Raw genomic sequence first — 25249 nt, forward strand, 5'->3', positions numbered from 1 at the left:
TCACGCCGAATGTAAATAGACGAATAGAAATTGCTATCGGCGCAGTGGTTTGGTGCTCCGTCACGTGAACTAGGAGAGCAGACTGTATGGTTGCTGGTTGCGGATACCGTCGAGCACAGAAATGAAAATTTCTTTGGAAAATTGTTTTACTACACTTTCACGCGGTTTTTACTTTAATCTGGAAAGTCGGGATGTTTAGTTTAATTCCCAGAACGGGCTTTACGAATCAGAAGGAGTTTTGACGAGAGCTCATCAGAATTTCAAGCGGCGCTAAGGGCGCAGCCAGTTTGAGGTATAAATGTCAATAGTTTCGATGGTAGTCATGTTCATTGAAAGTATGGTGATAGATTTTTTTCTATAATAGTTGGTTTCGTCCAGTTTTCTGTTTACTGGAATTTGAACATGTTTTGTGCTATGAAAGGACACACAGGTTGTGGGAGCTTTCCACTGTAAAACATTAGTTTTCATATGTCAGTACATTCATTGACAAATTGTCAGGGTTTTACTTTGTGCGGGTCTCTATGATGACTAACGTTTGTACCAAAATCCTCTTCCTGCCCACTTTATAAGTTTTGAACAATTTTTCAGTGCCTCAAATATCTACCCAAAAATGTCTTGGTATATATACTTTGAACTATAAAACCTTATAAAAGTGGCTAAAAATTCTCATATTTATAATTATAATGGATATGATAAAAAAAATGTGTTCTTTGCTTTTTTCGTTTTACACACAAAACAGTACTACCCAACTCTGTACCTGTGCTAAAATTATTTCGTAGCACTTATCTGTTTGAGCAAAAGCTCTTTATCAAATTCCATAAATGCGAGGAAGGCCTCATTTTCGAGATACAGTGTGATATTTAAAAAAATATCGCAGGAGGTATTTAAAAACATATCACATTTTTTAAATACCTCTGAAAACGCTTGACGTAGATTGATAAAACTGAATTATGATTTATCTAATTAGTATTAGAGGTAAAATATTCGCTGAGTTAGCTTATAAATATGTCAATCAGTGGTAGAGATACGGGAAATCGGTACCACTCGGAACCATTCAATTCAAAATGAGTTCGGAAAGTGAAGACGGGCATTTACCAGGGGAAGTAATCCCCAAAAAATCGTCGAGACAGTACGAGATTGTCTACAACTAATTCAAAGGGTGACATAGTTCTAAGAAAATTCAAAAAGTGTCCGAAGTGGTATTACTGGCATATTTCGAACATAAAATTAACAAAATTAAACCTTCGACGTTATGGTCAGCATATTCCATGTTAAAAAAGTACACTGAATACCAAGAAAAATATAAATATCAGAAAATTTCCAAAACTAATACCATATTTGAAAATCAAATCGGTTGGATACTGTCCGAAAAAGCCCAGAATTCTAACGAAAGAGGAAATTGAGAGATTTTTACAAGGAGCACCTGAAAATAGATTTCTGCTGGAAAAGATAATTCAAATTAATGGCGTTTGTGGAGCTTTGAGAAGAAATGAGCTATTAAAGATAATGATCGATGATATCGATGATTAGAAGACTCTTTGTCTTCTAATCATCGATTCAATTATTATTAGTATTATAAGAATTCCCAATTCCAAAACTCATACTCCGAAATGTTTTCTGATTTCAAGGCCTACCGCAAATATTGTTGAAGATTTTTTGCGAAGTATGCCAGTGGAAGAAAGTGTTAACCAAGTGGTTGGCGTCAACAAAATAAGGAATGTGCTAAAAGAAATAGCAACTTATCTCAATTTTCCTAATCCAGAAATTTATATAGGGCACCGTTTTAGACGTTTTTCCGCCACTCTGAAGCAGGAGCCGATATTACCACCATTAAACGACATGGGGTGGTGTAGACATATATTCTACAAAATAAAATTTCAATCGCAAATAAACTGTTACCATTTTCAACAGAGCCTAACAGAACTTGCCAATAATACAACATGCGCAGTAAACTTAAACAAATAGGTACAGCAGCCCCATTGAACACCCAAAACTAAAAGCTACGATAACTGACAGCACTGAATCTGGTATAAATTTAACTCATTGCAATATCGGCACTTTCAATTTACATGTAGTGCCAAATAAATTGTAATCGTCCTGTTTATAATAGTTACTGTTTTGTATTGAAATGTTATACTACTTGAAATGTATATTGTTTAATTAATAAAATCATAAATAAGTTTCCAAAAAATCACAAATTATTTTGACATTTGTTTTATTTTCTAGAACGAAAAAGACTTTAGCGTTCTAGAACATAAAAGTATTTTGCAGCTAGGTGAGAAAAAAGACTCGCATTGTCAAACTGAAAATTTATCGAAAATGTCGACTTTTGACGAGTTAACGAATAAAAAAAAAATTGCCGCGGATGAAACGTGCAATAACAAAATTGAGACTACCTAACTATACAGTGACAGCGCTGATTAAAAATTTTTACTATTTAGTATTTAATTCTGCATCTCAAGCAAAATCTGATTTTGATTTTTGATTTTTTCTTTCGTACATTTGTACACGTATTTCTTCTCATCTAAAAGTCTTCCGTTTCGGTTTTCATCTAATGCAGATAAAATGGTAGTAATCCAACGATATATTTTATTAATTCTTATTATTTATTTATCACAACGGTACATAATTGCAGTAATCACCAGTTGAAAGATACGATAGAAGATTGATTACGGCTAATGTAAACAAAATGTAATAGAAACATGAAATGATCTTTCTGCTGATAACTTTCGAACGAATGAACCGATTGAGATGAACCAAGAATTGATTGAAAACTAAAAGTTTTTGTAACTTTAAGACTGAGCGTGCAGCTCTCCGTAAAGAACTCGGAGATTTGATAATTGCTATGCTTTTTAAGTTCACAAGTATCAAAAGCCTTGCAGTTCTATCGACGGATCAGGATCCCATTTCAGTTTTTTTGGTGTCAGTTCAGTTCTATCAATGTTTTTAAATAATTAATGTAGATACTCTTTTTCATGCAGCAAAACTGTTAACCCTAGTAACCAAAGTGTTCATTACATTGTAATTTCTGGTATATTTGATAGTAACACTAAAATACTTTGTCACATTAGCTTGTAACAAGTTGTTATCGCTATCATTAATAATTACGATGAATTAGCTGTTTACCTTGTGGTTCATGTGTTTTTACAACCTTTATCTTAGCATACACCACATTATCTCTAAATCAATATTGTGGAATTAGATTTTTTACAAGGCTTCCTTACAAAGTCCAAATCATTTTAGCAGGATTAGATTTGTGGTTAATTCGTCCAACGCAGTTGCTTCATTGGAACGAATAAAATTGGGGGGTTGAAATAAAGCTCGGTGTTATTTATTATACTTATATATAATGGCGATAGCTTAACATAGTAAACTAACACTTACATTAATTATAAAAGTAAACTGTACATACATTACTTATAAAAACTTAAATAATTGACTAAGTCGAGAAAATAGGGAATTCATATATATGTATATGTACAAAATGTAATTTGGTATACCTATTTATATAATAAAATCACAGACACTAACTTTAAATCTGGCCTTTGTATATACAACGTACTAGAAATGAACGGTATCCTCTTTTACATGAAAAACATTCAATTAAATCGATTATTTAACATTTACATTTTGCTCGGCAAAAAAATATAATAACGGTTCATGTAAAAAACAAGCTGGTTCATTCGACATCTATAGGTTAAAAAACATAACATAGTGTCTCAACATTCACAAGTTAATAATACACTTTTATTAAGACGATCCGGACGGTAGGGAGATGGGCGGGTCAAAATTGCGATAATCGCGAATAGTATATCAAGAATTTGAAGTATCAGTATGTCAAATATCAGACGATTTGTTTGCACCACTCCAAAAATCTACAGGATATCTCAATTTGCTGGTGTTGAGGCTAATACCAGTTGAACAAACTCATCTTGTCAGTGAGATGCGCTGAGCAAAAGAGAGTTCGTAGTAGGAGTGACAAAGACAATACAGGACAGGACAGGACAGGACAGGATTTTAATAGTAGGGCAGGTACCTTCTGTGCAAAAATTTTACTTAGATCTGGTACTTATTTAATGAAGGTTTTTTATTATTTACTTAAATATATGACCAAATTATTTCTGCGCGTTTTAAAGTCGTGGATAAAATGATTGGTCAAGTAAGAAACAAAAAAAGTTCCAGTGTACTTTATTAACTGAACTCTAAAGACGTACATATTTGGATATTGTAACTTCCTTAATATTGCGAATCCTTGCTATGATTTTTTCAGTGTCGATTTTTGAAGAATTGTATTAGCCATTTTTTTAATTCGAAGTCTATTCTATGGATAAAATTTAAAAAAGTAAATTAAAAAAAGCAGTAGATCAAGATAAAGGGTGTAGAATAATAATAATAACGAATAAAAAAATTTAACTATTTTTCATAAATTGGCATCTACAAAAGAATTGTAGTAGGCTTAGTATTTGCGATTTTGAAGAGGTTATGGTTTTCAAATATGAAAATTCTTGTTTTATTAAAATAAATAAAAAATATTCAACTTCAATTGTATTTTAAATTAATTTAATACTTAATTGATTAATAAGATTAATCCCCATGAACAAAATTAAGCGAAACGAATTTCAAAAGGCTTTTAAAAGAATTATCCCATTCCGACTAACGAAAAATGAAATGAAAATGAAATGAAAAATGAATAGAAATTCAGTTGTTTTTTACTTTACTTACCTACCTATTATGTTAAAGAAAGACTCATCTATGATGAAATATGTTATTCATATATTGGAAATGATCATAAATTCAGTAACAAGTAGCATGTGGCCTAGCATCAGTTTAGTTGTTAGGGTAATTTATAGGTATAAAGTAGGGTTGTAAATAACTATTGTTATAAAACAAATAAATCCTATACATAAAAATTGCTCTATTGATTTGCTTCATCCCGGCACAATAAAAAAAAATTAAAAAGCGCGGTTTTTTGAAGATAGTAGGTATTATTTTTTTTTATTTGTGATACACCTAGCACTGGTTTGTAACATTAACTGCTTACAAACATTTTGAACTCATTTGTATAGTGCGTGATTAATTTTGCATGTATTTAATGCTGCATGTAATTCTTATATTTTGTTTTTCTGAAAGAGTGGCTTCTCACAAAAAAATTAATAAAATTTCATCAGATTTGGGCTAAGAACTAATTTCATAGTGAAGATAATACAAAATTTAAAGCTGATCATGATTATCTTTAAATTTTTAAAAATGGCGCCCAACCACAGTGATTTTATTTTCAACTTGAGAATTTTAGAACGCATAGAGTGTAACATACTTAGATAATATTTGCTAGTTTTGCATAGAATTTAGGATTTAAACACGCGCAAAACTTTTTTAACTTTTTTATTTATGAAAAATGTTTCGGTGTTATTGTTAAAAATAAATTAATTTTAAATAAAGTGGATGCTGAAAACTACGAGCAACAAATATGGCCATACTCTTTTAATCCGTTACATCAGTTGATATCATTATTATTGATAACAATACTGATGATACAGCCTTATTTTTAACTACAAAATAATTAAACAGCTTAATATCAAATATTATTAAAAAAATCTAACAAAGATGTTGAGTCTCAACCTTAATAACTAAAACAGTTAACATTTTAAACAAAGCTGCTGTAAGAATTAAAATCCGCCAAATCAGCTTTAATTATATGAATTTATTTTAAACATTGGAAAATTTGAAAATAGTCTCAGTGATTTGAGTGGAAAACGTAGTCACTATGATAAATGTTTCTTCTCAGTAACGATTATTATTATCGACTCCTAGTTAATGATTTTTGTGTTTATTTTTTCGTCTTATGATCAATTTTCTTGTCAATGAAGGCGATATAAATCTCTTGGGCTTCGTAAATTTAATGATTTCTTTTTTAAGTGTAGTTACCAATATTAAGTGTTCAAATTTGAAAAGACTTGCTTTACTAGACAAATAAAATATTACTTCAAAAATGGTTGCTTTAACTTCATGAATCTTGATTTTTCGGAAAAGTGTCACAAAAATCCCTCCAATTATTTATATGAGCAGTGATGAGGAGGAACTAAATTTTTCATGATTGAATTTTTTTTTCTGATAAATGTAAATATAATCAATTTTCTAATACAAAAAATTTAAAGTGCATTCCTCGTCCAAAAAATCAAAAAATAATTGAAACAATAAAAAATTGGTCAAATGAACAAAATTTTACAGCAGAATAGTTTTTCATTAGTTATCTTGATATTTTGATATCAGGATAAAAACATATGTATGTCAGTGGTGGCCTGTGAAAATTAAAGGGGTCATATTTTTATAATGAAGACTGGGGACCTATATCTTTTTAAGAAATGATTTCTATACTTACTAACAGAATTTTGATGACGACAAAATTTTAAATGAAATTTGCGAAATAAAAAATTAAAATTTTACCGATCTTCAAATTTTGAAAACAATTACATATATGGATTTATTTTCTTCATAATTTGTTTTTTAAATTTTTTTTGTAGTTTCACCTAATTACATTTTAATTAGATACTAACATTTTAGTTTTCAAAATTTATAAAGCTGTAACTTTATAAAATATGAAAAATCCTAACGAATCCTATCAATCGATTACGAAATAAATATTTTGCAAATATATGTGCAATCCTTTTCGAGATCTAATTTCATATTTTATTTTACAAATTTATTTGGGAACTTTTTCGTCGTGAAAATTCACCACCTAGAAATAGTTCCCTAAAAATGGTACAGGTCCCACGATTTATCGTCAAAATATTATATTTAATGTTCACCAGCCGCCACTGGTCAAAATATTTTTCTTACACAGAATAATTCGTTTGACTCAAAAAATGTCAAAGGAAAATAATAGAAAATATTCCAATTTTTAAATCAGGTGCAGCGAGTACAGGAGCATTTACTAAACCGAACCCTTATTACTTAACAAAATTAAGTAAATCAACGTACGGCAACTTCGCGCAACCCTTGGTCGATCGCGCCCCCTACCGACCGGATCGGATACCAATACCTAATACTTAGCTTACACTTATTCGATTTATACATTCAACAAATGTACAGGTTCTATTGTCGCTCAAATAGTCTCAACATTGGTCGATATAGATGCGCCCTCTCCGAAAAAAGACCAGAATTACGCGTTACGATTGATATGTCCTATGGTTTCTTGAGGTTGTTGTTGACCGTCGGCGGGTTGCCGTCCGGCGGCAGCTGGAAGGGCATGTTGAGTCGCCCGTGCGCCATCAGCTCCGTGTAGAACTTGAGCTGTTCGGGGGTAGGGATCGGCAGTATCGGCGGCACCGAGCTCAGCGCGTTGCTGGAGTACAGGCTCTGCATCGCGGCCGAGTAATACATCGCGGGGTCCAGCAGAGGGAGGTAAGGGGGTATCGACTTGTTCCCGTCGTACAATTGCGATAGGTACGGGCTGAACGCCGGCAGGCCGGGGTTGGGGAAGTGCTTCATTTGGTGCTGGTTCTGCGACATGTGCTTCAGGTGGTTGTTCATCATGTCGGCCTTTTTACTCCCGTAGGGATTGGGTATGTTTAGTCCCGCCTTCATGTCATTGTAGAGCGGCGGCAGCGACTTGCCGTACTTTCCGTTCTCGTCGCCCTTCGGCATCTTGCTGGGGTTGTAGTAGTCGGAGGAGAGTCTTTTTTGGTGGTGCTGGTACGGATTGTTGCTCGCGTGGGGGTTGTGCAGCTGCGCGGCGGGATAGTTGTAAGGTTTATGTAAGCTGGGAGCGCTGTTCTTGCCGTTCGGACCTACTAACGTTATCTCTAGATTTGGACCCAGTCTTCTGCCGTCCATTATCGGCGAGGTAGTTTTGTAGAGGTTCTTCGTGACGGCGTCTCGGTTGTAGGGAGTGTGCGAGCTCGACGATGGTGCCTGAGGGATTCGCATGATCTCCACCACCGGTTTCTGCGGACTGTTCACGGATAAGTCCACCGGATCGCCTCCGTTCTGCCTCGGGATGCTGCTGATGAACTTGGGAGCGTGCACCACGTTCTTTATGGTTGGTGAGAGGATGTCTTTTGGGTTGCCGTAGACTGTTTTCTCTGAATAGCAATAAATAGATTTCGATTGCACTACTTTGGGAGGCGTGGAGCCGTTGACGAATGTAAACGAATTCGTGGAAGGTGTCGACTTGGGTGGTTTGCTTGGAGTCGATGGAGGCGCCTTCACTTGGCTGATGTTCAGGGCCTGTGCAACGGGCACGTGAACGCGTTTTGGGGGAACACTGGTTATGGAAGGCGGTGGCATCATCTCAGGTTTCAGCGGTTTGGAAATTATTTGCGCCGGTGGGGTTACTGTTTGTATGACCGATGGTCGGCTGTCTTTAATGGGATTACTAATCGTGGGTCTTACGGGCGTCACTTCTAATCCTCCTTCTTTTAGTATGTCTAGTTTTCTCTTCTTCACTTCAATAAACGTGTTATTGGCGCCTTTGTAAGCTTCAGATTCGGCGCCTACAACTTCCGGTGGTTTCGCTTTAGCCGGTACTTCTACGACTTCGGGGCTATTTTTCGAGGCGGTGTCCGCCATTTTGAGGATGGGTATGTTTTCTTTGCCCTCCACGGGAGACATTATTTTGTCGGGAGAGATTTTTTGTGCGGCGGGAGTGGCGGCCGACGTGACCGGTTCCGCGTCTTTCTCCGGAACCTTCGTGCTTTCGGACTTGACGGTGACCGGTTCCATTTTGATTTCGTTGCTCTCTGGTTTGATTGGTTCGAATTTGAGCGGCACAATTTCGGCTTTCGTAGCGGAATAATCTGTTTGCACGAGCGTGCTTTCGGCTTTCACCGCTTTCTCGCTTAAAACTGGGGTTATCTCAGCTTTCATCTCGATGGAAACGATTTCCGTCTTACAGGCGATATACTCGACTTTTTCAGAAACACTTTCCACTTTCTCCGTTGCGGTCTCTATTTTTATGGGTGTGTATTCAGTTTTTACAGTCATACTTTCAGTTTTGATTATCAGTTTCTCGACTTTAGGCTTCACTTCTGACGTGGCATCCTCGCACTCCATTTTGACGCTAGTCTCCTCATCCATACTGTTATTGTTATTGTTTTGAACACTGCCGGCTTTCTCACTACCTTGTTTCTCTTTCTGCCTCTCGGGCTTGACGCGAACGCTCCTGAGCGACGACGGTTTCCCCTCAGTCCGGGAGTCCTACGACAAAATAAAGGTTAGTTCCTGTTAATTTTGTTTTCCTACCGGATTTTATCGTATACCTTACTTTCCGATGTCTTTCTGGACGTAGAGGGCGTGGGGGTGGCATCACCGCTGCTAGATTCCGCGTCACTTAGGCTGCTGCTGCCGCGTTTGCTTTTCAGTCTTCTCCTTTCGGACACGGGTAGCGGTTTGTACTCTTCGCCTTTAATGTGACGTTCGTATGACAACAAAAACCTAGAACAAAAACGATCGCATCAGTTCACTTCTACGCAAATCTTAAATGATCGAAGATGATCCAAATTACCTCTCGTAATGGCGTCTTATGACAGTAGCAGCGCTTGTACTATTTTGATGTCCGCTCATATCGTCGAATATGGATTTCCACAAACGATTGGTGGTTACGGCGTCGTAACCTCCCAGCTTTTGTACTTTTGTGAAGAATTCGTGAAGGTTTACTAAAAAAGAGGCGGTGAGACCGACGAAACTGCAACATGACGGCGAATACTCACGTTCTTTGTAGCCTAAGGACGGAATTCGGCCTATCGGTGTGTGGTTAGACTTCATAAATGCGGTGAGCTTCCTAACGAATTCTTTGTTCTCGTTATTTTCATGGCACCTAGTGCTGCGACGTGGAGTAATGTTGCCGTCGCAACGGAGGCCATTCTTATTTTCTGCCTAAAAACGGACAACACCATGAAAATTAAAATTATATTAAAGCGTATCGAAGTGCACAAAAAACTCGAGAAATTTATTAAAAATAAATGTTCTAAAGGAATACAGAGTGTGTTATATTTGTACCTCAATTGAAAATGATTATTAAAAGTATAACCTTGAATACCATGCATATGAATATCAAATACTTTTTTTTGACAGTTGACCTCCCTAATTTCCATGCGGTTCACAAATACAGCCACTCTGGGCGACTGGCCATAAATTTCAGTTGTTGACAAATTGCCTTGCAGTGCAGTGCAGCAATGCGGGAATTATTTTTTGTTGATTATTTTTATTTAATAACTTTTCTAACCTAAACTAACAACCTTTCCTGGCAAGGATATGTTCATACCTTCCCGTTGGTTCATGCCGAGCATTAATATATTTTAATGAAAATGTTAATGTTTTTTGATATGTCATAACCAAAATCTACCATCAATATGATAAAATTGTTTGAGGACATTAACATATTGTTACCAAAAGAACATATAATAGAAATTTTCTACACGTGATATACAAATTACTATATTTTTTTACCTTTAGCAGAAAACTTGTTTAGGGACGCCTATTAAACTCATTGAATTTTATTACTAGGCGTTTTTATACATGTTGGACTGACTTCGGAAAGACTATGTAAAGTTTTCGTAGTTTTCGAGATATTTTGACATTTAGAGGAAGTGTTTCGAGTTCTTTGAAGTGTTTTCATGATTTTCAATACATGTACATTAGATACTGTTCAGTCTTGGAAATATTTCGATACATGCAGAGTTTTTCCAAGTATTCCAATGGAAGCATTTAGAAGTATTTTGTAGTTCTCGCAATATTTCGGGATATTCCTTTAGCCTGGCCCTTCACATCATGGCTTGGTAATCAAAATAAAAAGTTTATGCGTTCTCCCTAACTAAACAAACGTACCCTTGTATTGTAACTATTTGTAATGGACGATTCGGACTCATTGCTCTCGGACCCAGGCGAGACGCTCCGTTTTTTCCGCTTTCCCCTGGGTCTGCCCTTCAGTTTCGGGGCGAGGTGGTTGCAGAGGAGCTCGTGGCCCTCCAGCTCGGGGTAGTCGAAGGTGTCCTTGCAGAAGAGCACCCTGGTGTTGGGGTGGGTGACGTAGAAGCCGCCCAGTGCGTTCACTATTTTGTATTTCAGATATAGGTTCTCCACGCCCTCCAGCCGTTTCATCATGGACCTGTAGCGGCAGTATTTCGGAAAACTCAGGATTATCACATGGGGGCCCGAAGTCACTTCGTGGGAATCTGAAAAAAAAAAAAGAATAAATAAATAAATAAACGATTAGTAACCAATCCTAATTGTGTTCTAAATTTCTAATAAACTGTTTGTTTTTAGTTACACTGCAATTCATTTAATGTAATTAATTATACAGGCCGAAAACTTTTTAGGATATACTTGGTCCTATCAAAAAAAGTTTCAGATAAAACTTGTGGGACATCAAGAAACCATTATACTGGTGTTTTATTTGAAGCTGAAATCCCTGAAGTCATTTTGTTAAAAATTGATCTATAATGGGGCTGTCAGAGAGAGCCGCAATTCAATGGCGTGACAAGCGGGTCAATTGAGACATGCGCGAGCCTCAGAATGCTTTTCACGTTCGCGTCACGTTAGTATATTGTTGCCTTAGGGTGAGTTTTGAATACAATGTTATAAATTGTACTAATTTATTGCTTATTTTCTACGTAATTTATTTTATGACGCTTAACATGATGCGTACGCCTATGTCCTGCGGCTCAGTTCTCACAGCCCTATTTATAATTGTTTCAACAAATACACTTAACCATACTCATTAGATTCGTTCGTGTTAAAAAAAATAGAGGCGTGGCTTTGTTTTTAATAATAATTACACTGTATGTAATATAAAACGATTAACACTATCCTAGGTATATTCGTTGTGGTATCCTGTAGTTCCAATCAAAATGAACCATGATGTACTGCATATAAATTAATTTTAAAATTGGTTATCGTACATTTACTCGTTAGAAATTTATGTACTTGCCCAACTTTGATAAGTAATCGTCCGTAATCCCATTAAAATGGAAACATAAAGTAATCAATGTGGGTCGAATGAAACGTTACATTTTGAACCTTATTATAGAGATCGTAGAGTGTAAAATTTTAAAATACCATTAGCCCTTAACAGTAAATAATTCACAATCTCAAATATGATCAAATCGGTCACAAATTACATCACGAAGAATTTTATCATTTACAGTTTAGGTACTCTTAACAGCTTAATGTTGATAACAAAAGAATTACTAAAAATAGCACTTGAGACTTGACCCGGTGTCAATACGACAACAACGTAAACTTTACGGAGCTCTTCTTACTGATTACTGATAGTGCCGCGAATTTACATACAATGTGTTAAGTATAAATAGTTGTTCACGGAGTTGCACCGCACAAAACAGTGTGTGTCACTGGCAAAGTTTGTCATAGATCAAGTTATAGGTACGTATTGTTTTGTTTTTTATTTATTTGGATCAATGTTTGGAAACCTATTCAACTAGTGGGTAAATAGCAGCGACTGTATAGAGTTGTTGTCACAAGTATATCAAATTTCAAGGGAATCACGATTAAAAAATGCGTTTGTTTTTATGTTTGTATTTTTCATTGTTAGAAATTAAAAAAAAGGACACCGGTGATTTGAATTTTGGACTTTTTCGGATGGTATCCAACTGATTTGCTTTTCAAATATGGTATTAGTTTTGGAAATTTTCTGATATTGACATTTTTTTGGCATTCATTGACTTTTTACCGTCGAAGGTTTAATTTTATTAATTTTATGTTCGAAATATGCCAGTAATACCCTTAAGAGACTTCGTTGTAAACAATCTCGTACTGTTTCGACGATTTCTTGTGGATTAATTGTGAAACAGCACTTTGTGCCGCTTCCAATACTTCCCCTGGTAAATACTCGTCTTCACTTTCCGAGCTCATTTTGAATTAAACACTCTTAGAATATGAATTACAATATTATAATTCTGACATTACTTTTTCAAACAACTAATTTTTATTGTTTATTAATAATAATGGCGTTACGAGAAGATTTCTAGCAATTCTATCTAGACAAGGCGAAATCGGCGGCTTCGTATGAAAAAATTAGTGGATTCGATTTTTTTGCATAATCATATCTTATTATGTTAGCATATTGGCAGTGTCAACAAGAGCCAATAGTTGCAGTTAGTCGCTCAAGTGTAAATCTATAATACACTGGATTTAACTACAACAAAACTCCCAAGCAAATGTCTCGCTTTATTCGTAAGGGTAGTTTCCTTCAACATCGCAACATATAGTTTAATTTTTTTAGAAGTTAAATGAGGTCGATATAGAATAAGGACAAAATAGAGGCCTCATGTTTTTTAACCTTTCAATTTGTGATGTAATTAAACAGATGGAAAGCACCATATTGTTTAAAGCCTGCCACACACATTAATGCAAGTCTGCCGACTTGGCTTGTACATGTTAAGTTGAATCTGCTTTAGTCAGATGAGACGCAAGAAAATTATTAGGAAACAACTGGGGAACCTATTGACAAATGCTGTATATTTTAAGCACTTTTTTCTAACCTTACGAGAATTATGACCAAAATGTATTAGAAAAAGATCTCCCAGCGAACAATATAACTTCTTTGACATTCAGTGCTCAAAAGCATTGTTTAATTTTTTAAACACAATTGATCGCGAATTACGGCCATGACTGTGTCATAAGCACTAACAAGCCCGATAACTGCAAAGTCACATCCTCGTGATTCAGTCCGTTTCCTTTTCCAAATAACGCCGCTATAAAATACCACAACAAACAAACGTAGCTATCAGTAAACAATATCATTCCAGGACGTGAACAGCCATGGATTACGCGGGGGTTCTGATTCTCCTAACAATTTTCGTCTTCGCCGATGGAGCTGCGGTAGTTGAAGCTAAATCACGAGATGAGCATGTCTCCGACGATGCAACTCCAGTAGTTGAAGTTAACTTACGAGGTGCGGAAATAGTTGAACTAGGTAGGAGAGTAGAGAATACAAGGAACTGCACCTGCATGAACTGGAGATCCTGTCATGGAGACATAAATTCCGAGTAAGTTAATTGGCACAATATGCTTCTTTTCATGTAGAGCTTTCATAAATGATTACAAGTCACGTGACCAGTAATCTTGCTTGCAAGAGTAATTTTATTTCCTTTGAGGTGGTTAATAAAACAGTTAAAGATTACGTTAAAACACAGCATTCTGTTTCGTCGGCTGGTGATTCGTGTAATGTTTCTACGACCTTTTATTGAACCATTATCGCGAGGGTAGACGCAACGGTTTGTCATTGTTCATTGTAAACGAATCTTTAATATTAATGACACTAAGATTTCAAGGTGACAGTGCTAATTGTGCAGTGGTTGCGTAAGTTTAACTATCACGTGGTTTGCAATCATTTATGAAGACTCTATACAGTGTCCTCCAATGGGGTACCGCACTCTTGTAAACTTTTTTTATTGTTGATTTTTCGAGGAAAATTGATAAAAAGTTTTGCTTGCCTTGAGAAGCCTTGAGCAGTAAGCAAATATGTAGTAAAATATACAGGGCTTCCAAAAAAATTCAAAATGTGAAATTATCCCTAAGCCTTTAATTTTTGGTTTTGTTAAAAACAGTATTTAACGAATTTATCTCGTGAAATGTTATGGAATCGGTAATGTTTCATATAATCGATATGCTATATAAATTTTTAATGAAATGTATCCAAATGTAACTGTAACTCGTAGAGCAGTTGGCAAGCTAATTATAAAATTTGGTACCACTGATGATGTAAAGAATATTAAAAAGATAAAAAAATAATACAACGATAACGATACTGCTACTGTTGTAGTAATGGATTCTGACAAGACAATCCAAAGATATCACTCAGGAAAAAGTCAGAAAACACAGATATTAGCAGATCTCATGTTCAAAGAATTTTAATATACATACAACAAAATCTATCCATTCAAACCAGTGTTTAATCATAAATTGCTTGATGGAGATCATGATCGTCATTTGGACTTTTGTTTAACAATAATAGGCGAGAAACACAATATTTTATTTACTCACAACTAATGACGTGGTTTCCTCACAAAATTGTAGATACTGGGCTAATGATAATCCAAATTTTCGATTGAAAACTTATAATAGTAAAAAAGTAAATGTCTGGTGTGGCATAATGTATCATAAAATAATTGGTCCTTACTTTTTTGAAGAAAATATTGATCAAAATTCGTATTTGGAAATTCTCAATGATTTCATTGTGCCAGAACTAGATTAGCGAAAATTTAGAGTTCGGAAAAAAATGCTCTGCACCTTCCATACTTATAGTAAGAAACTGGCTTAACGTTCACTTCCCGAACAAGTGGATAGGACGCTATGGACCAATACCTTGGCCTACACAGGCACCAGACTTGTATCCATTAGATTATTTTTTATGAGGATACCTAAAGCAAAAGTGCAATCAAATGATTTTGACGATAACATTCATTGAAATTGTCAAATATAAAACATTTTTTTTTAAATAACTGGAAAATCGCTTCTTCAAATTTATCCGAATTTGATACACATTTTTCACTATCATAGCAAACATGTCGAGCTCAACTTTCAAGTAACACGAACAACAAGTAAAGTTATATGAAAAACAAATAAATTAAATCAATTGTTCGAAATGCCCATATCCAAACTCAATGCACTTTTGGCATCTTTTGGTTATAGAATTCACAGCAGCTCTGATTAAAACTGGATTTTGCTTAAAATCAGTGCAGGCCTCATTTAGCCTTTGCACTAGCTGGTCTCTATTTGCTATAGGAACAGCATAAACGTCATTTTTCTAGGTTACCCCCAAATAAAATAATCTAAAATATTTAGATCAGGTGATCTAGGTGGTCAAGGTATGGGGCCATTCCGTCGAATCCATCTGTTTTGGTACTTGGTTGTCAGCCATTCACGAACTACCTGGCCAGAATGTGCTTGCGCCCCATCCATTTGAAACCAGGCCCCGATTCGTTGATCCGAAGGTATGTCCTCCATTAACTGGAAGAGGCTGTTGTCCAAAAAATTTAAAATCAGATCGGAATTTAGTCTAGGTGGCAAGATATTTACTTAGATAATATGTACTCGTAAACCATTCATATTTCGACAAAAATAAAAGAATGTTTTTTCATCCGGAATGTTTCAGACCGTTATAAAATGTATTCATATTACAAATTAATTCAGTGGTGTAGTTTTACTTTAAACAGGGAAACGATATGCTTGTTTCTCCGCCACTGGTTTTTGAATTTGGACTGTATGCATACAAAACTAGATTTATTTGAAAAAAAAAAATGTGTAGGTACCAAAGGGTAAATTTGATGAAATGGTTTCCACATATTTAAAAAAATTGTTATATTTTTGTTAATTTCAACGCCCTGTATGTCATAAACGGTGGCTTTCTGCACCTATGTTCATAGAACAAAGTGATGTTAATTTTTGCTGTTTAGTACCTTCCCGAAGTTTGTCTATTAAAATCTGGACCACCCTGTATGTGCATAATAAAAGTAGTATTAAAAAAATTGTCAATATGAGGAAATCATGACTATTATTAATCTACGCATATTTCTATATGACAAACAAACAAATAAAAATACACATTCACACCCGTCAACTATGACTAAAATTACTCAGAAATTAACCACAACACTCTTCCCAAATCAGTCTTACTCTTGATAATTCTATTGTTAATATTTATTTTTGCTAATTGGCTCCGTAACCTTGAATTAATAACAAAATTAAATGCTCTATTGTAAATTTAACTGTCACTTTTGTAGATCGTGAAACTGTAAAATTTTTAAACTTTTACATCAACATTAACACAGCATCTTTTATATTAATTAAATTATGAATAAATTATATAACATGCAGAATACAATAACTTTGAGGTACACTTTATCTTCCAGCACGAAATACAGTTCACCTTTCAGAACTAGCCGACTTTAGAGCTCGTTTAGCCAGTCACGGAATTAAAACGCGAACCGCGAGCCCCAGAAATAGTAAATGGGTTCTTAATAATATTATTTTGAGACGTAACTGCATTTTACCCTCAGTTAATCGCTTTTTATGATTTAATAATATCCATCATTTGCTTTTATTTTCATTAAAGAAACGCAGATCGCTTTTAAATGTACAACTGATGAATTAAAATTTCAAAAACACTCACTCGGTTACATGAAATAAATGTGAAGCCGGTCGAGTAAATAAAAATATAATTATTTACCCATTATCGATTCGTCTCGAACTTCTGAAGTTCCCTCTCAACAACCTCTTACTATAAGCTTTGAAAAGACGAAACGACGATTCGTACACATTGGGAAAATATTCTTTTCAGACCGGAATAAATTGGATCCAGAATGTATTTTCGTGTAATTCTTTTGGCGAGAGTGTACAAATTTAAAACGTCTAGAAATTTTGTTTGTGTGTGTCTTTTTAAAAGCCGACTTTGCCGAATTTTTAAATCAAATTATTATAAGTAGGTATAATCTTTAGCTTTAGCAGAACCCTGAGTTTTAACGAGACCCACAAACATTTATAAAATCAGGATAAACATCAACATTATCATTAAATCAATAAAATTCAAGTAGAGAACAATAAACTTTATGTAAAAACTAAATCTCATGTTACAAATATAATCCCCATTTTAATAGTGACGTTTATTTATATATGTATTTGGAAGTACAATGTCCCAATTACAGGATAAAAAGCAATATGGTTCAAAACAATCCATCTGTCTAGTTGTTACGATGTCAATTGGAACCGCATAAAAACATTTAACTCAAATTCTACGGCATCGATAGACGTCCAGAAAAATTTAGCCCTGTCTCGTCTAGATATACTATATTCCGAGCTATATGACCATATAATTACCATACGATTGTCAAGTTTTTTATGTTTAAAATCGCATTGTAATAAAGCATGTCGTAAAATATCTAACGATTTATAATTATAATCAGGATAATCGCTTAATTTATCTCGAATCATATTTAAAGTAGGAACTTTATTTTCTTTATACATATTATAAATTGTGCGCCGCATTACATCTGGTAAAATGGTAAATTTTCTTTAATTTTGTATTTTTCCGTTTCCTCTTTGTACCGTAATCAATCCTTTAATTAAGCTATAAATTGGCCTTTTTTGGATATCTTAGTTAATTCTTTAATCCGTGTCCTAAATTTTTTATCAAATTGTTCACTATTTTCAATTTTCAAACATTCATATATATTTAATATAGTACGTTGACTTTTTACGTGTAAATCTTTGTTTTTAAACTCGTTTGAGTTTGTTTCGATACTTTCGACAAAAACCGGTTCCACTATTTGGGGATTTTCCCGAGTTATTTCGTTATCCTCCGCTTCAGTCTCCAGAGAGTCATGCTAAATTACTAGATCATTACATATAACACTTATTTTAATAACTATTACTGGTTACGATACGAACAAATAATAATTTCAACTAATATATAATAATACGTATTATACCAACAACATACCCCGCCAAGCAATGCTCTGCACGGCACTGGCAAAGCGGCAAAGCTAAGTGAACCCGTGTACCATACAAAAAAATTATTTACGACCTAGTGGACCAATACAGGTTTGCTTTGATGACCAGCGCACCGCCGTCAATTCAACATCAGGGGGACTAGTTTACCAATACTGGACTCGCCGAATTCGAGTATAAATTACGAAACACATAATGGTCAAAGCATAAGAAGAAATTTCGGAAGTGCATACGGTCCTGTGCTTTAAGATTTATAGGTTCCAATTAACATCGTAACAACTTATAACAAGTATTGCTAAAATTAAAACAAGAAAGCAGTGACAGATGTACCACGAGGGTAGTAATCCAGCTATTCAGNTTTTGTTCTACACGTTTTACTTTTAAAGATTTCAGTACCTAAAAACGCCAGAAATTTCACTATTTCTCGGCCGGGAATATGGCCACCTTAACTCAAATTCTACGGCATCGATAGACGTCCAGAAAAATTTAGCCCTGTCTGTCTAGATATACTATATTCCGAGCTATATGACCATACAATTACCATACGATTGTCAAGTTTTTTTATGTTTAAAATCGCATTGTAATAAAACATGTAAAATATCCAAAGATTTATAATAATTATAATCAGTATAATCGCTTAATTTATCTCGAATCATGTTTAAAGTAGGAACTTTATTTTCTTTATGCATATTATAAATTGTGCGCCGCATTACATCCGGTAAATTCGTCAATTTTCTTTAATTTTGTATTTTTCCGTTTTCTTTTTGTACCGTGATCAATCCTTCTTTAATTACGCTATAAATTGGCCTTTTTTTGAATATCTTAGTTAATTCTTTAATCCGTTTCCTAACTTTTTTATCAAATTGTTCACTATTTTCAATTTTCAAACATTCATATATATTTAATATAATACGTTGACTTTTTGCGTGTAAATCTTTGTTTTTAAACTCTGAGTTTGTTTCGATACTTTCGACAAAAACCGGTTCCACTATTTGAGGATTTTTCCGAGTTATTTCGTTATCCTCCGCTTCAAAGAGTCTCCAGAGAGCCACGCTAAATTACTAAATAATTACATATAATATTTATTTTATTAACTATTATCCTTTACTGGTTACGATACGAACAAATAATAATAACTAATAAATAATAATACGTATTATACCAACAACATACCCCGCCAAGCAATGCTCTGCACGGCACTGGCAAAGCGGCAAAGCTAAGTGAACCCGTGTACCATACAAACAAATTATTTACGACCTAGTGGACCAATACAGGTTTGCTTTGATGACCAGCGCACCGCCGTCAATTCAACATCAGGCGAACTAATTTACCAATACCGGACTCGCCGAATTGCTATTCGAGTATAAATTACGAGACACATAATGGTCAAAGCATAAGAAGAAATTTCAGGAGAAGTGCATACGGTCCTGTGCTTTAAGATTTACAGGTTCCAATTAACATCGTAACAACTTATAACAAGTATTGTTAAAATTAGAACAAGAAAGCAGCGACAGATGTACCACGAGGATTACTACAACTATTCAGTTTGTCACAATAATTTTGTAATCTGGTACAATCAATAGAAGATTTAACTTCCAAAAGCAACTTAAGGTGGTCCTCACAAAGTAAACAACTGATATCAAAGCATTCAGTTGGATCATTAATAAAAATAGTAAACTAGAGTGGACTCAGAATTGACCCTTTGGGATCCCCTGAAGATTGATGAATTTTATATGATTAGAAGCCACGATATTGTATAAATTGGTATCTGTTACTGAAATAAAACTTAAACAAAGATAACAGTGGGGGATATAACAAATAATTCCAATTTCAATGGTAATAAATTGTGATCAAGCTGGCCAATTGCTGTAGAAATATGTTTCAATTATTTTAAATGATGTATGCTCGTTAGTCAGCTCAATTTTGTCCTGTCTGCGCATGACGACAGCAGGGAACTGCAGAATTTCGTGTTCACTCAATATATAATAAACAGACAATTTATGTTAATTGTAATAAGTAAAGCCTGTAATTTTCACATTTACGTATCGTAGTTTATGTGTGTAGAATCTAAATGTACCTTAAGTATTTTGTTAAGTTTGAAGTTTGAAGAAATGTTGCATGTTTTGCAGGCCACAATAGCTCTGGATTATATGAAAAAAACCGGCAAAACGTTGCATTTTCATGCCAATATATGCCATGACTTCGTCAGTCTTTCTCTCAAATGACGTCACCATATGCGAGTGGTACGCCATATTATCTTCAAACCATGATTTTAATTAACAAAAATGTCTCCAACAGTTAGCACGTCTTAACGATTTTATTTTTACGAGTACTCCTTTAATTTTCTTTACGTAAGAACATCCCGTATGGATGATACACTACTCAGACCATCGCATCGAGTGATTAATCGAGATGTCACCAGCAAGGCGATTGTTTTCGAAGGATTCGCAAGATATTTTATAATAATTAGAATTCCACAGCGGGGGTAAAGGGATGCCGGTGGAATAATATACACATGAAGAGAGAACTGGACTAATTGGAAATACGCTTTGATGTTTTTATTAGCTTTCCGTCATGGAGATTTCTTTGACTAGATTAAATTGCATCCAGCATTTATTAATAAAAAAAAAACGTTGCCGACGCGATGCACAATCGATTTTCGAAGATGCTGCTGCATTTTATTCTTTTTGTGCGATGGACTGTGTGGACTTCTGTATTTGATCTCCGCAACACGGGCAAAATACAAGTATGTATGTACGCGTCCTTTGATTTTATTTTCTTACGTCCCAGTAAATTTCAATCTTGATTTTATTCGTTTTTGTTCTCTTAGCAACAAAGAGAGTATTTCAAACTATATATCGTTATTGAACGTATATTTTCAGTACGTATATAGTTCCATTTGATTAAATTAGGTATTTGCAAGAGATTGTTCCAGCAAATATTGTTTATGCATGACGGTACTCCAGCCCACTTGTTTGTTTGCTGCATGAGTAGTATTTGGATATTGCACGTCCAAATTGTTGGATATGTAGAGGAAGGAGCACTACCTTAGACTCTACGATCTCCAGACTTGAATCCTCTTCAATTATTTTCCAATCAAAGAAGTTTTATATCTATTAACTTTATTTCAATTTAAAAATCTAGGAGGTACTGAATGCTTAAAAATTAATAATTTGCCAATTACTGACTGCTGAATATGATTGGTAAATAATAGGGCCTGCTTGTAAGCTATTTTTGCAATTTTAAGCAGGACCTAAAATATTCGTAGGCAAATTCTATTATTTACCAATTAAGAGAGCAAATAATTAGCAAATTTTTCATCTTCAAGCATTACCAATACAATATTTTTAAACGGAAAACTGAAACATTATAATTTGGGGCTCCAATATCTTAAAAACTAACAACTTTAGGTGTAGAACATACTTAATAAAAGTTGAAGTGGACCGATATGTGAATAAAATAGAATAAAATACACGGTTTCACTTGAAAAATTTTAGAAAATCAAGTTTGAACTTCCTTAAAATGATCGTATTATAAAAAAATGCCCTGTATAAAATATCGATATTAGCTATTATAGGAGTCTGCCTAACATTTGCCAAAAACTCTATCAAATATTTTTGCTCCAAGTGTTAGTAGTTGAAAGTACTTAATACAACTTCTTCGAGGTCACGTTTTTTTTCAAAATTCGAAGAATTTTCTACATAACTGGGCAACCCCGCACTAAAATGTTAAACTGTTTATAATGCCATATATAGAATTTTCTCAGAAATCCCTATGTTTAAAAATATACAGGGTGCTCCATTTAAAAAATGTAATATTTGGCGTGTCCCGTTTTTACTCATCGCCCTATGTGTTTCAAATTAATTTTGTCCTTTAGGCTTTTTGATTCTGTACAAGTTTTATATAAATTTTTTTTTGTATTATGGATAACAAGGGGGTTATTTTACTTTCTCACACTAATGGCCCACCCTGTGTGTAGTATTATACTGTGATATGATTATTGCAGCCAAAAGTATTCTAAAAATGTATTGAAATTATTGAAATGCTTGAAATTTTAAAATGAAAAATGATATTAAAAATGTTATAATTTATCAAAATGCATAAGATTGTTATATGCGTTGTGATGCAATGTTTCATTGTGTATATATGCTGCTATATTTTTTATTGTTGCATTGAAAGTTTATTGTTCTTTATAAATAAAAAAAAATAAAAAAACATACTTCATTTGAACTTTCCAATTTTATTTTATTATTCCAAATTGAATTACACAAATAGACACAAGTTGAATATATTCCATTCTAATGACTAACTTGTGTATCGAAAAGTTTATTTAAATTTCCCGCCACCTATCCTCATTCATACCATATTGCGTTGTTGCCGTTACTCTTTCGTGTTTATTACTTTTCATGAACTTTTTGTTTGATAATTTATTTCTCTGTGAAATGTGCGTAATCTACGTTTTTCTTTCTCTCATCTATTAAGTAATGATTTAGGTAAAAGTATATTTTTATAAATTCAAAATTCAAATACACTTTTTCGTCTGTGTTCGATTGTAAGGGTATGAGTTAAAGCATCATTTCCCATAAGAACCCCCTGTTAAATATTCAAATTTTTGGCTTTAATTAAAAACAAATACAAATCGACAAATAATTTGAGAATAATTCACAGAATTTGATTTCGCACTGCACAAAAATATATGCCAATAATAGGAAATTGTCTGTATTTTTTCGAAGCACTCGATTCTCCTTAACTAAATATGAACAAACATATTTGCTGACCACAAATCTACAAAAATTACACTATACCATGCCCAAAAAAGTTCACCCCGTACATTATAACCTTCCGAACACAAATACGGGCGGATAAAGAGAGAGGATTCATCAGGCAATTTCTAATACATATTCGGTTAATTACTGAGCAGCGTTTTCTCGAATAGAACCGTAAGCAAGACAGGTTAAAATCCAACTAATAACAAAAGTTTTGTAGTTGTTATCTTAATTATTACCGGCGAGTTACCATCCACATCTAAACTAAATTGCCACCCATTGTTTCAGTGTCGACTGTTTCCAAAGTTATTTACAAGTTTGCTGTGTTCTGCCCGATCCACACAACGCGACGCCCCACAAGGCCGAAGGGGATGCTGGCAGGGACAATATTGTGGAGGAGTACAACCCCCACGAGGAAATCAAAGTCATATACGCTTAAGTTAACGATAAGTTATGGTTTTTTAATGCAATATAGTTAAGGTAGAATAAAAGATTTAAATTTATATATTTTTTGGACGTATGAAGACATGGGCGCCGTTCAGGAGAGGCAAGGAGGTAGTTGCATTCACCCCTTAGAAGTTCCTTAATAGTTTTCTTAAAGCAAAACAGTAAATACAGTCATTCCGCTTAGCAAGTCGTAGGTACTTATTTTCCAAGTACATTAAAAATGAGTCAAAAGTAATATTTTTTTTTGTATAAATTGTTTAATATTCACGTGAGCTCGTTTTTAGCTTTACAATCTAGGAAAACAATATTATTTTAAGCTTAAATAAAATGTTATAATGCTAAAACATGTTTTATTCTGAGGTCCGTCAGTAAATCGTACATTCCAGGTCCGTACTTTGTTTTCACATTATATTAAAATAAATATATTTGTAGAAAGTTAATTTTGTACACATAGCAACGACTTGTAAGTAAAGAAACTGAACATTTTTAATCGATAATTAAAAATTCAAAATTAAAATGCACCATTTGAACTAGAGACGAGTCAAAACAATGATAATTGCTACTAATGGATAAATGTAACAATTTATACAAACTCCGGCCGTATTAAGGGTGTCCATTTCAGAAGATGGTTTAATACAGATAGAAACAACAGGTAAGTGACCCAAATAACAGGTGACTGCGTTCAACTTTCGGTTTACGCATGCTAAGGTGACTGTAAAACTCAGGAAAAGCCAAAATCTCGACCTACCTAACGTTTTCCTCTCGTTCTCCACGTCGGAGAAGTCCAGGGTGCTCTCCGAGAGGGTGAAGCTGGTGCCGGTGGGCTTCCGGGGAGGAGCGCACTTGGTAGTGTCCACCTCCACGTCCTTCAGCTCCTCCTCGCACTTGGCCAGTCTGCCCCAGGTCCATTCCGCCTCGGCTATTATCCAGGTTATGAGGTCCTCCACCCGTATCACTACTTTTTCTGAGATGGCCAACACCTCATCCTGAAAAAGGACAAAAAAAAAACAAAAATTAATGACGGAAATAAAAAGTCGAAAATAGTTATTTTTATTTAATCCTACTTTGCCGACATTGTAAAAAACTATGTGAAAACCTTTTTTTTCAAAATCGAATATTTTCAAAATAAAAAAACTATAGGTTAGGTATTACAAAAATCAGCCAAAACTGGAAAACGTTCTCTTAAACTTAGAGAAATATCGCTATTGAACCTTGAAAGAAAACCGTTTTCCTATCTCTTCGGAAAATAAGAGAAACTAAGAATGCCAAAGAATGAGGGCCCTAAAGCCGGTTTTTGGCCTAATTTATTTTTGGCTGACAAAATCGGAAAATATTTTTTTAGTACCTACTAGCAATACTGAGTCGTTTCGACCCTAAACGGACCAACCCCCTCACCCTTCTTCCCCCCCCCCCCTTTAAATGTCGGGGAAACCATCGCTTATTAGAGGAATATTTAAAGAGCTTAGAGATGCGAAAGACATTCAATTCCTATGAATCTTACATATGAAGAGCTTTTTGGGTCGCTGACCACGAATCTGGTCTTAGAATCACGAAATTCAAAATGGCGGATCCAA

General features: G+C 34.5%; 2 protein-coding genes across 2 annotated transcripts in view; one reads left to right on the plus strand and one right to left on the minus strand.

Moving 5' to 3' along the window:
• Positions 1 to 6553: 6553 nt before the first annotated feature.
• LOC108903945 (AT-rich interactive domain-containing protein 5B) overlaps positions 6554 to 25249 on the minus strand; it is a 196229-nt gene continuing 177533 nt past the window's right edge. The window contains exons 3-8 of the mRNA XM_018706301.2: positions 24424 to 24661; positions 10825 to 11171; positions 9708 to 9873; positions 9503 to 9653; positions 9258 to 9432; positions 6554 to 9195 (exon numbers count right to left, since the gene is read on the minus strand). Coding sequence (XP_018561817.1) covers positions 7183 to 9195; positions 9258 to 9432; positions 9503 to 9653; positions 9708 to 9873; positions 10825 to 11171; positions 24424 to 24661 — 3090 coding nt within the window. The 3' untranslated portion in view covers positions 6554 to 7182. The remainder of the gene's footprint in view (positions 9196 to 9257; positions 9433 to 9502; positions 9654 to 9707; positions 9874 to 10824; positions 11172 to 24423; positions 24662 to 25249) is intronic.
• On the plus strand, positions 12270 to 23731 carry LOC108903956. Its single transcript, XM_018706311.1, has 3 exons — positions 12270 to 12378; positions 13764 to 14003; positions 23517 to 23731. The coding sequence occupies exons 2-3, from the start codon at positions 13777 to 13779 to the stop codon at positions 23665 to 23667; spliced, it is 378 nt and encodes a 125-aa protein (XP_018561827.1). The 5' UTR covers positions 12270 to 12378; positions 13764 to 13776; the 3' UTR covers positions 23668 to 23731.

The sequence above is a fragment of the Anoplophora glabripennis genome, unplaced genomic scaffold (genome assembly GCF_000390285.2).
Source record: "Anoplophora glabripennis isolate ALB-LARVAE unplaced genomic scaffold, Agla_2.0 scaffold10, whole genome shotgun sequence".
NCBI classification, from domain to species: Eukaryota; Metazoa; Arthropoda; class Insecta; order Coleoptera; family Cerambycidae; genus Anoplophora; species Anoplophora glabripennis.